General features: G+C 41.9%; 2 protein-coding genes across 4 annotated transcripts; one reads left to right on the top strand and one right to left on the bottom strand.

Moving 5' to 3' along the window:
- The first annotated feature begins 2847 nt into the window (after positions 1–2847).
- Positions 2848–4835, top strand: LOC117546338. 2 transcript variants are annotated; one of them, XM_034216545.1, is made up of 4 exons: positions 2849–3110; positions 3496–3596; positions 3746–3872; positions 3987–4769. In XM_034216545.1, the coding sequence occupies exons 1-4, from the start codon at positions 2949–2951 to the stop codon at positions 4707–4709; spliced, it is 1113 nt and encodes a 370-aa protein (XP_034072436.1). In that variant the 5' UTR covers positions 2849–2948; the 3' UTR covers positions 4710–4769. The 2 variants fall into 2 exon arrangements, with proteins under 2 accessions (XP_034072435.1, XP_034072436.1); XM_034216544.1 differs by having other exon boundaries at positions 2848–3110; positions 3746–4835.
- Positions 4836–5364: 529 nt separating this feature from the next.
- Positions 5365–9345, bottom strand: LOC117546340. 2 transcript variants are annotated; one of them, XM_034216546.1, is made up of 3 exons: positions 7833–9345; positions 7434–7700; positions 5365–7196 (listed from the first exon to the last, which is right to left on the bottom strand). In XM_034216546.1, exon 3 carries the CDS (start codon positions 7150–7152, stop codon positions 6175–6177), a length of 978 nt encoding a protein of 325 aa, XP_034072437.1. In that variant the 5' UTR covers positions 7153–7196; positions 7434–7700; positions 7833–9345; the 3' UTR covers positions 5365–6174. The 2 variants fall into 2 exon arrangements, with proteins under 2 accessions (XP_034072437.1, XP_034072438.1); XM_034216547.1 differs by lacking the exon at positions 7833–9345 and having other exon boundaries at positions 7434–7791.
- Between the last annotated feature and the right edge of the window lie 2496 nt (positions 9346–11841).

Genomic DNA, 11841 nt, shown 5'->3' with positions numbered 1-11841 from the left:
CTCCACTACAATTCAGAGGTTAACCCGGTATTTTTACTCCACTACATTTATTTGAGTTACTTTGCAGATTCTGATTAATGATGTGAAATATAAACTACCCTTAAATCAGACTTTAGTTACACCTGAGTAAAATTCAGGGAAGGTGATTGTCAAGTGCCAACAATCAGAAGAGATATTTGATAGTTAGTGCTTGAGAAGACTAAACATGTATCTGCAATTGACATGAATGGAAACGAGTAATAAAGTATATTCATTACTCGAGTCGTTATTCTCTACTAATAGTTAATTAAAGACTGTATATACAGATGTAGCACCTAATTTCGGACAGTTTGAAACGCGAGGGCCGTGATTGGTACGTGATCTGCCCTCGCTCAAGGGAAAACCTCCAGTTTCACTTGAGTCCTCCCCCGTGATAAATAAATGTAATTATAATGAAGCCAGCTGCAATGGATCATTGATCCACCAGGGGGTGCAGTGGGGTTCCACACTGGAGCTCATGTGAAATAAAGTCAGATACAGTACGTTGAATGTACAGCGGAACTTTGTTCAGATCCATATGTCACGGATACCATACTCTGTGCTAAATAAGAGACATGTGTTACAGGCTTGGCCTGTCACTTTAAGAGTAGCAGCCGCAAGGGGTTGTGGGTTTTGGAGTCTGTGTGTGTGTGAAATGTGATGGCTAAGGCGAAGTGCGGAGTTATGGAGAGAGAGACAAAAGTATAGAGAAAGTGGTCAGAAAATGAATAGTATCTAGTCTGTATGGAATACAGTGTCAATATAGCTTGAAGAACGTGAATAAACGGAGGTTCTTCCCACGGCACCCGAACGCCCCGTTTCCATCCTTTTTCCCCTCGAAATGTCTGGGCAGCTGGTTACCGGCTGACAACGAGCCAAGTCAGAAACCACCGGTGTGTATTCGAAACTACGGTTTCGGTGCCGAGATACCGTTAATAGTAAAAAGGTAACATTGGGGGCACGTCCGAGATTTTTTTTTCTATGGGGGAGAAGAGTGGAATGGATTTAATGGCAGCGTTCGGAGCTAACGCTAATGCTAATCACAGACTGAGACAAGTTGATGGAGCTAACGGAAAAAGCCCACGGAAAAGCTCTAATCCATTCTTGGTGAATATTGATGAGGCTGGTCAAAGTAAGGTGGACATGTTTGACCAGACAATTATGGATTATACTGGATATGGGGACTGCACCAACCCCTTTCTGACTAGCATGGGGCTAACGCTAGCCGGAGCCGCAAGCTACGCCACGCCGCCGGAACCATCACTGGCGCCAACTAACCCTTACGAAAATGAACTATAGTATTACTATAGTTTACTATAAGAGTTGTATAGTATCCTATAGTAAGTTTGTAGAGTTCTATAGTATTTTTTACCAGCTATCGTATTACTATAGTCTTTTCTGTAGTGCCATTTTACTAGCTATAGTAGCCCTATAATATTTCAATAGTAATACTATGTATCTAGATCTTTGTAGTATTCCTATAGTATTTTAAATATTATAACTATAGTATAATATATAGTGTTTCTGTAGTTGTTTTTTTAACACACTATAGACCACTCCTATAGTAATATGATATTGTCATAATGAATGCATATTATTACCATAGTGTTTGTAAAAGTATTACACTCCTAGAATTAATGTCATTTTTTTTTAACACACTGCTGTGTCAAAGGCAATTCAACACATTCAGTGTCATTTCTGAACTATTTTACACACATGTGTGTACGTAGAAAAAATAAAAATGCACATAGTCAACACATTAGTTTTGACCATAGACTGTATATATGGTTTTGACTAACACTGGGCTAACATTGGGCACTGTCATTGGGCACTGTCCTGCCCAATCACGGTTGAGTTATTTCAAATGTCCCAACTGCCATTTCACCTCTGGCTGCTGTGGAGGATGGATGTCAGCGGAGGAGAGTCTAACTCTAGGTAAGTTACAGAAACAAAACGTTTTTAACAAAGTGAGCAGATATATTGTCATAATGTGAGCAAGCTAGGGGTCTAAATACATATTTTTAAACTTAAATAAATATGTTTTGCCAATGTTGAAGAGCTAACTATTGTTTGAGTTTAGCTGCCTGGATGACAATTATTTTCCTTTAAGCCGTTCTTCTTTTTTATTATATTTATTGTATCTTAACTTAATGTAGCTTACACTCTTTTCTGTGACCATCATTCTTCAATCGGCATTATATTGATAGCATTAGCAGCTATATGTTTAATGCTATCTAGCTACTTTGGCTAGGTTTCATTGTTCGGCCAGATGTGGCGAGAAAGTGCGAGTGAGAAGACCGACAGAGGCTGCGTTGATATACAGTCTCTTACAGTGCAAATACGTAACTTACTCGCACTAAAGTTATTAGTAGTACGTGTACACTACAGTTTACCTGTTTCTCACTAAAACATCAGCCACTACTCTATACTTGCAAATATTATATTGTGTAGAAGGGATATTTCATATCTGCCTCTTGTCGCTAAGGCAACTTGTGTATGTGAGATGCAGCGTCACGCACGGCACGTTAGGCCTTCCCTTCCGATTATTTGATTGGTCGGAAGGGAAGGGCCGGCGGGCTTTCCTTCCGACCAATCAAATCGTTGGGAGGGAAGGCCGGCGGGCTTTCCTTGACATGTCCCTGACACAGCGGACTGCGGGTGTAGTATAGAGTGAGTGTAGCGTGCAATAGCTTGGTTTCAGTCACGTGACTTCTATGACGCGCGAAATTCAAGTGGAGGTCAGGAAGTGAAAACGCAATCATTCATCAACGCAGGAATCATGGAGGACACCGACTATGTCAAACAATGAAATGAACCTGCACGCCGCAGATATCGTGAAAAAATCACAGCACACATCGGATACGATCCGTATCAGCTGAAAAAAAAACGACTTTTCTCGTGATTTATCCGATTTTCCCGCTGTCCAGGCGATGGATATCACCAGCTACCTCGTCCTTCATACCTCCTACTACACGGCTAGCCAGATGAAAGCGTATAAAAGCCTGGAAGCTTTCAACTACTTCGTGTGTGGATGGGTGAATGACCTCGGCACCAAAGAGGCATTAAACAAATGTCGCCTTGTTTTTGCCCGGGTGAGTGTTAACTACCTATACCTTCTTACCTCTAAGTAGCATTATTAGGAGACATCTAGCTAGCTAACTTTAGCTACATGGACTCATGTAAGGCAGTGTTACGGCTGTCGCCTTGCCTTCAGCATTAACTGGCCTGTGAGTGTGTTGTGTGTGTATATATGTATATGTTTGTTATGTGTATGTGTTTAGCTTAGGATATATTGTGTTGTGTGTATAGACAGCTCAGAGCCTTTGAACAGCCTGCACGTTGTTTATATCACTCTATGTTGAGGTTAATATTAAAAACAACCTCTTTACCAAGACCATCTGGTTATGTGTTGCTTGTGATGTTGTTAAATGTATGTTACCAATTCGCAAGTTGTGAACTGGAGCTTCAATTGTGTAGGTCAACCATTCCCAGAGGTCTGGAGAAACACCATTAAAAACGTGGATTGTAGCTAAAGAAGATGGAGAGGTTGTTACAGCACACTGTAATTGTATGGCTGGGTAAGTCATAACATAAATATCCCAACCCAAAGCATATTTGACACAACACTTAAGCTCAGACAAAATAATGCCTGCTATAATATTCATGTTCTACCATTACTAGCTTTTACGATCAATCTAGTTATTCTAGTATGTCTCTGTCTATACAGTTTGTCAGAATCCTGCTCACATGTTGGAGCAGTTCTGTTTGCAATCGAAGCAGGTGTGAAGATGAGAGAGACTGCATCCTGCACCACTGAGAAGTGCAAGTGGCTAATGCCATCACATGTCAAAAAGGTATTCAGACCCCAGTGGTCAGTCAGCTGTTCATGCCGTCCTTGCCTGTCTCATTGTTACACTGCACCTACATGTATGTTCACATACATGTTGGTCTGTCTCTCACATGTGCAGATTCCTGCTGCTCCAGTTGCGATGATAGACTTTTCATCCGCAAAATCCAAAAAGCAAAAACTGGATGATGCCATTGCTGGAAGGACAGGTGAGAAGCACACATTTCAGCGTCCCACAGTCCAGGGTTCAAAATTGGAGCGAGGATCAGAGAGGTATATGCAGTTTTTCAAGACTTTGAGCAGAAATTCCCCAAGAAGTGCTGCACTGATGTCCAGGGAACCATATTACAGAGAATGTGTCCCTAAATCTGTGAGCAAGCTACCTAAACCACTACCTCAGTATAGGACACCAGAGATGCTACAGCTATCCCCAACAGAGTTGCAGAATGCATGCCAGGACTTCAGACAGGAAGAGCTGACACAGCCACAGGTCCAGGCAGTAGAGGAGGAGACCAGAAACCAGAGCTTATCAGCAATATGGTTTAGCCAAAGAGCAGGAAGGATCACAGCCTCAAGACTGAAGCAGGTTCTACAGACTAGTCTTGCACAGCCATCAAAGTCCTTGATCAAGTCCATATGCTACCCAGAGGCACACAAGTTCTCTACAGCTGCAACAAGGTATTTATTAGGGATTAGGGAGCCAATCAGAAAAGCAAACTGTATACAGTTTTTCGCAGACGCGGAGGGATACCGACTTGTTGTGAAAAGTAACGTACAATTCTACCCGTGGTATACGCTGATTATATCACGTATATCAGTAAGTTACAGTACAAGTAACTTATAACTAAATTCATTATCATTACAAAACATGATTCACAAAATATTCAATGCATAAAAATACAGAATGTGTGTGTGTGTGTGTGTGTGTGTGTGTGTGTGTGTGTGTGTGTGTGTGTGTGTGTGTGTGTGTGTGTGTGTGTGTGTGTGTGTGTGTGTGTGTGTGTGTGTGTGTGTGTGTGTGTGTGTGTGTGTGTGTGTGTCTTTGTGTGTCTTTGGCTGAACCCTCAATGGCCATACATGGGAGCGTCGCCAGATGGAGGTGTCACGTGCACCTGCCATGGAACTGGTATCTGTGAGATAAAGGTAAGGTTTGTTCAGTATTGTGCTACAGTAAAGCGGGTAAGTATAGGATTGTGACGTGATCCTGAGTCTGGGGATCCTCTCCCAATACATTTTGAGCTGCAGACACTTATTTTCAGTACAATATATTACTTTTCTTTTCATTGAACTTTTAGTGCCCACACAGCAAACAAGAGGAGGCCAATCTTCGCCTGTGTGCTGGAGAACAGGGCTTCTGTCTCGTCAACGATGGGGGTACTGTGAAGCTGGACAGGAGACATGCCTACTACCATCAAATACAGGCTCAGCTCCACCTCGTTGATGTTGATTACTGCGACTTTGTTGTCTGGACTAAAAATGACCTCTTTGTAGAGAGAATTGTGCGTGATGTGGACCTGTGGGACAACATCATTCCCAGAGTTGAGTGTTTCTTCAGACTATGTGTTCTCCCTGAAGTGTTGGGACAGCAACTTACAAGGGGAAAGGTAAAAGTCATAAAGAGTTGATGTGCTCATTTTTTTCCACAAGAACATGATAGTGCATAACTATCAGGTGACTAAAAGCCTCCTCTCCCTGTCTGCTGTTCCATTTTTCAGTTTCAGTTGCAAGATGATCAGGAGGGAGAGAAGGCGTGATTACCAGCACCTGTGGTCTGTCCTGGTCCCGGAAGTTGTGGTTCTCTCCTTGTTGCATTATTATTACGTGCCGTAGTGGGTGCTGGTGTTTGGGTGTGTGTGGGTGTCTTTTTCTCTCTCCCTCTGATCTCCCCAGGTGCTCCCAATCTCCAATCAGCGCCTCCATATAGGACATGAGGAAGGTTGCAGTCGCTCTCCCCTTATCTTAAGCTTTGTTTGACAAGTTGGCTGGTGAGCCCTTTTTCGTTGTGTTAATTAAAAGACCACTTTATGGCGTCAGAGATCAGTTTCCTCTCCTTTTTCTCTCGGCCGGTTATGTTGTGTGTCGCTACTTCCCTTTGTACCCCTATATTTACAAGGGAACGTAACATTTGCACAGTGGCAGCTCTTTAACCTGCATTACAGCACCTTCATATTCACTGACCACACTCACTAGAGGAAGTAGGGCTGTGTGATATATTGCTATTGTAAAAAAGATGTTTACTGAAAAGATTAAATGATACTAAGACTGAATAATACATGGTTTCTTATTTACAAGACTACAGCTCCATGACTTTACTCCAATGGGACGACAGACACTGACAGATTAGACAAGGCACAGCAAATAACCCCAATCTTGTCAATTAATGCTAGTGCCTCACCTGGTTTTGTTAGCATGTGCTCTATGGGCACAGCCCTGCTTTGCAGAATCTGATATTTTCTTCTGACTAATCCTATGACTCTTTCAACATGAATACGCACATTAGCTATTTTTCTTGTCTCTTCCACCTCGTATGCTGACAGCTGACTTTTCCCCCTGGTGAATGCAGGCATCTTTAGTGAAGCACAGTAAAATCCCACACTATCGGCAATATCGAACCCACGGTCTGCTAGGACAATATCTCCAGGTAACAGGTTTTTTAGGAGCCCACTCTGTATTGTGATCTGTTTATCACTAACTCTTCCTCCCCAGGCACAAGATATGTAAGTGACATAGCCTTGGGGAGCAACACCAATCAGAAATTTAACAGTATGGTGATGCTTGTAGTTTGACCATGTTTGTGCTCTAGCTAGTAAATTAGAGGGCCTCTCAATAAAAACTTCAAAACAGTCAACAATCACAGCAACTCTACATCCAAATGCCTGTCTGAATCCCATTGGCATTGTAGCTTGAAGTACATGTCGCTCTGGCCACTCAATTATAAATTCTGTACTCTCGTGAAGTATGTCAATTAACTTATGCCAAATTCTAGAAGCAGTGGAGAGAGAGATGTTGAACCTGAAAGCCAAATCTTTCAGAGGGAGATTTAGTCTCAGCCTCAGCCAAACTAAAATGAACTGTTCAAATGTGGAGAGCACAGACATAGGGCCACAGGTGATGTAGGGCTCGCACAGTTGAAAAACCTGAAGTAAAACTAAGAAGTTGGGGAGCCCGGTGTAAAACTTTGTTTTCTCTTCGTTGTTCTCAAAGGACTCCTGGTTGAACTTTGTGTCCAGTGCCTTTGTCCGAAGATCTCCCAGCTCTGTTGTGTTCTGTCTCAGAACATCTTCCATCCTCTCGATGTCCTACATCGTTAAATCAGTCTGGCATCCTGCATCTGCATACAATATAGCAGTAGCAAGCATAATTAGTTATTTAAAATAGTCAAATATGAATGTGAATTTTTGTGAAGTTATCTTTTTGACAACCTTTTTACAGACATGCAAGTTCTCTGTTCCAATTATTGCAGATTCTCAAGTTAGTACTCTATTTTCTAAACCTAATTCAAAGTTTGCATTGATTTTCGGACAATCACATTTGTAATATTTAATAATAATGCTGGTGGTTAATTTACCTTGTTGGTCATTTAATATCCCACTGGTGTCCTCTGGCTGTGGGCTGTCAGACGGGGGCTGCGTCGGTTCTGGGCTCTCGGTTGTCTGCAGGAGATCCAACAAAGCCTCTGCACATTCTGATTGTCTTTGTTGGTCTTCCTTGAGCTCCATCCTCTGCTCTCGTCGAAGAGATGCCTCTGATCTGGGCTTACTTGTTGTGTGGTAACCGAGGCTAACAGTGGGAGCCCAGTCTACCGACTCAACGTCACCCAAAGCGCTAGGGCACCCTAAAAAGTCCCAACAAAGTCCATATTAGACTACAGGTAACTTAAACATGATCAGTATTACTAAGTAAATACGCATTTAACCACAAACCAATAATACCTAAACAAAGCCACAAAAACCAAGTTAGCTAATACCTCTGATGAAGTGGTCGCTGCAGACCCGTGCATTAGACGACTCTGCTCCTCCCGACCGCAGATGTAGGTTTGAAAGCCATTTTTTCCGGCGTTCTTCGGTTAGCCTCTTAAATTGCTCAGCTTTATGGATGACAACCTTCGGCACTCGGTAAAACCTCTTGTTTTTCTCTCGGCCGGATCGATTGGAACAACCGTAAACTACACAACACACCGGCATTTTCACAATGGTAACAGCAGCTAGATCCTCTGTAGAAAATTACTTCCTGACCTCCAATGGAATTTCGCGCCAAAGGAACGCAACGGTGTGACGTCACGTGAAACCAAGCTATACTGTGTTTCACCACACATTAATTTAGAGGGGCGCTGTTTCAGTCTTTGTAAAATACTCACTGACAACAGCGGAGAGATGTTTTTTAATACAAATAAAAAATATGAAGAAATACCCAGCCTCCAGGAGAAAACGCCACTGGAGGCTGAGCAGAATATCCCCTGTGCTTCTCTAGAAGTTGTCTTTATGGGTGAAGTTAATTAACTTAAAATTACCATACTGCTTATAATTTATATAAGGTGTGTATTAATGGGTTTAACTAGAAGATGATAGATGATGGCATTTAATTTAATCTGGCATAATATGATTAGTCAACATCAGGATGAATTTGTCTTTTTCTTATAATTACAGGAAGCGGGAATGAGCAGCAGGAATCTGTTAAAGTCCTAGCAAAAAGGAAATTAAAAGAAGAATCTACAGTGTCCAAAGCACAAACCATCTCCTGGAAGTAATAGGTGAATTTGGATTTGTCCTGGATAGGATTTTAAAATACAACACAGACTTCAAAGAGTTTATAGATGTTGATAGAAGTGAGAACATCAGTAACTTTGACAGATTCCAAGTGCACTTTTCTGAAGCACCGGATCTTCAGCCTGTCCTAAGAGAAGTCTGTCAAACTCAGGTATACATGTACCATGCTTGTTAAATTGTGTTTCAAAAAATCACACAGGCCAGAACTTTACTTTGTGCTGTGCTTGCTCTTATTGTTTTGTTCAGCCAAGAACCAGTTCTTCTGAACGGCCTAACTGATCTACTTAAGAAGAAAATTCCAGAAGTATTTGATGAACTGCAAACTAATGCCATTCTTACCGAGAAGACCAGCCTCAAACTTGTCAAAGTTTGCATCTCTGACTTGGTGGAGAGGCATGGGTTGTAAGTATATGAATGTGAAATGTGTTTATATATAGGGGTTGGGACACTTTTTCCCTTAATTTCATTGCCCAACCATTTCTGTTTCGGGCCTGAAATTGTTCTTGTACATGTTTTACATTTAAGTTATTCGTATTCATATTCTGTGAACAATGTATTTTATTTTGTTAATAAAGTCCCTATCTTTCAAATTGAAACTGCTCTGCTTGCTAACTTGTATTTGTTGATACTTACTATAGGGATGAATACATCATTATTAAAGCTAATTAACTATAGATTCACTATAAGATCACCATAGCCAACTCTATAGTATTACTATAGTCAGGGCTGCACATAACTGGTGCGCAGGTGCGCACCTCCGCTAAAAAAAGAGCACCGGGTCATTTGAAAAAAGGCGCATTTGCGCACCAACATTGAGAGAGAGAGAGGAGAGGGAGAAGAGGGGGAGAGAGAAGGGAGGAGAGAGAGAAGAGAGGAGAGAAGAGAGGAGAGAGGAGAGAGAGAGGAGAGAGAAGAGAGAAAGATATTTGCGAGTTGCATATGAACTCAGGGCCGGCCCGGGGCACTGGCGTAATACCTAGGGCGCCAGATCTGTGGAGGCGCTGCGCTGGCAGTTTTGGGAGGGAAAAACATTTTTTTGACCGTTGGGGCTGATCCTAATTTTCGGCCTTGATGTAACGATATTCACAATTAAGTAAATGTACACCCTTTTCACCCCGGTTACACGTTTCATTTGCCCTGTACGATGGGCGCTGTAAGTGATGAAAATGGGGGATGTTGGCTTATCTGGCAACCGCAGCTCAATCTGGTGCTAGCTGCTTTAACAGATATAAGAAGAAGATGTTTCTAGAATAATGTGGAGAGAGAGTCCTCCCAGTCAGACTGAGAGGCTGATAATACAGCTCAGTGAGGTAAAGTAATCTTGAGTGTTTAGATAGTTAACTTTAGTCTAAGTTCAAACGATTTGGTCACAATTTATGTAAACACATATTTCCAAGGCACTCCTTTATAATTATTGGGATAAACAGGTTTGAAATCATTCTAATGTGTACTATAAGACAGTAACCAAAAATATCCTTTAAAACTGGAGAGATACATTTTTTTTTTTTAAGGTAAAATAAGATATGAATGAACAACACAAATAAAATAAGTTACATTCATTTGTTATTGGCTATGGTAGGTTATTGGTTATGTTCACATACTTATTTGATTACATCCACTTGTCTAAGATGACAACAGAGACTTTCGACCCAAACCCAGCTGTTGACTTGTGGATGCAAGCAGCTAATCACAGACTCAACCAGAGAGAAAGAAGTAGGCCTACATCATCAGCTACCATGTCTGACAGAGAGGAAGACAGTGAGGAGAACAGTCAGGAGGGTAGTGATGACAGCTTGTAGGATTACTGGTCGTGCTAATGTTGTCTTGTGTTCACCTCTGCATGTGTGTTCTGTGTTCACCTCTGCATGTGTGTTCAGTGCCGTGTGTCTGGCAAATAAAGACCCCCTCAAAAGTTACGGTTTATTTCATTTTAAGGATGAGCACCAAGCAACATCTCCAGGTGCTCCTTTGAGAACCAGGGCAAAAAAGTGATGTGCACCCCTGACTATAGTAATTTTCTGTAGTGTGTTCCAAAAAACCATAGAAATAATATATAAAGCACTATAGTGATACTACATAAAACTCAATAGTAGCTATAGTAATTTCCTATAGTGGCCAAAAAACCATAGAAATACTACAGGAAACACTATAGTATAACTAACTTCACTATAAGATCACTGTAGAGGAAACTTCTGTGTAGCTATGCAGTGGGAGTCACCGACTCAGGAAGGAGACACGGTAGGAGCAGTATAGCTTTGATGTCAAACACTGATGGTTTATTTGGAGTTACGGCCAGAGGATTCACATCACAAGTCCAAGAGCCAGAGGTTCTGACTTCACGGTAGAGTTGCCACGTCAATTCTGGAGAGCCTCTCTCTTGCCAGCCCATTTAACTGGTTCCACAGAGAGTCATCAACATGTTTTGATAAGATAGCTTTAGATAGTTTGGGCACACTAAGTTACCAGCTTCCGCCACTTATGGCCTTGCATATGTCATGCCCTGGAGTCCTCAGACAACAGAGAAGGAAGTGTCCCAGTGTACCCACAATACAGACCATCTGTGACCCAGTATTGACCGGTCACAGAATGGGAACAATAACATTATTGGCTGAAACAGCCTGTGTCCTTAAAGGAGGTAAACAGACGTCAGGGTTGGTCCTGTACGTCATATCTAGGAGTCTAGGACAATTATTTCCCTAACAATCACCATAGCCAACTCTATAGTATTACTAAAGTAATTCTCTATAGTGTGTCCCAAAACAACATAGAAATACTATAGCAGTTTTTTGTGGTATTTCTATAGTAATTCTCAATAGTAATACTATAGTGTTTTTTCGTAAGGGAACCCTTTCATCATGCCGACAAAGGAGCAAGTACAGCCAAATAGTGAGTTTCTAACCCCCTTTCCACCAAAATGTGACCGTTTAATGAGCATGGCATCAACTTCAGCTAAACCAGCTCATCCTTTCACCTCCATGGACTATAGCCACTCTATGCCAACCATCCCAAGTTACTAAGCTCATTCACAGTGCCTTCAGCCGCCAGTGTCACCATTAACACCCTGTATGCAGCAGCCTGCCACACTGCCTTGTAAAGTACAAGCTCACACATGCTCAGCTGTGCACTGTGGGACCGCACCTGGCCAGTGTGAGTGTGATCAGCCTAACATGAGGAGAGCTTGGTCTGAACCACGCAGCTCTGCAGCTCGTG

The sequence above is a fragment of the Gymnodraco acuticeps genome, unplaced genomic scaffold, assembly GCF_902827175.1.
Source record: "Gymnodraco acuticeps unplaced genomic scaffold, fGymAcu1.1, whole genome shotgun sequence".
NCBI classification, from domain to species: domain Eukaryota; kingdom Metazoa; phylum Chordata; class Actinopteri; order Perciformes; family Bathydraconidae; genus Gymnodraco; species Gymnodraco acuticeps.
This window is presented reverse-complemented; position numbering and strand designations above follow the sequence as displayed.

Bases quoted from the DNA above. Each gene is read 5' to 3' on its own strand.
- LOC117546338 (XM_034216544.1), top strand. From the start codon at position 2,949: ATGGATATCACCAGCTACCTCGTCCTTCATACCTCCTACTACACGGCT. The intron at 3,111-3,495 runs GTGAGTGTTAAC...TCAATTGTGTAG, and splicing joins GTCGCCTTGTTTTTGCCCGG to GTCAACCATTCCCAGAGGTC. The intron at 3,597-3,745 runs GTAAGTCATAAC...CTGTCTATACAG, and splicing joins CACTGTAATTGTATGGCTGG to TTTGTCAGAATCCTGCTCAC.
- LOC117546340 (XM_034216546.1), bottom strand. From the start codon at position 7,152: ATGGAAGATGTTCTGAGACAGAACACAACAGAGCTGGGAGATCTTCGG.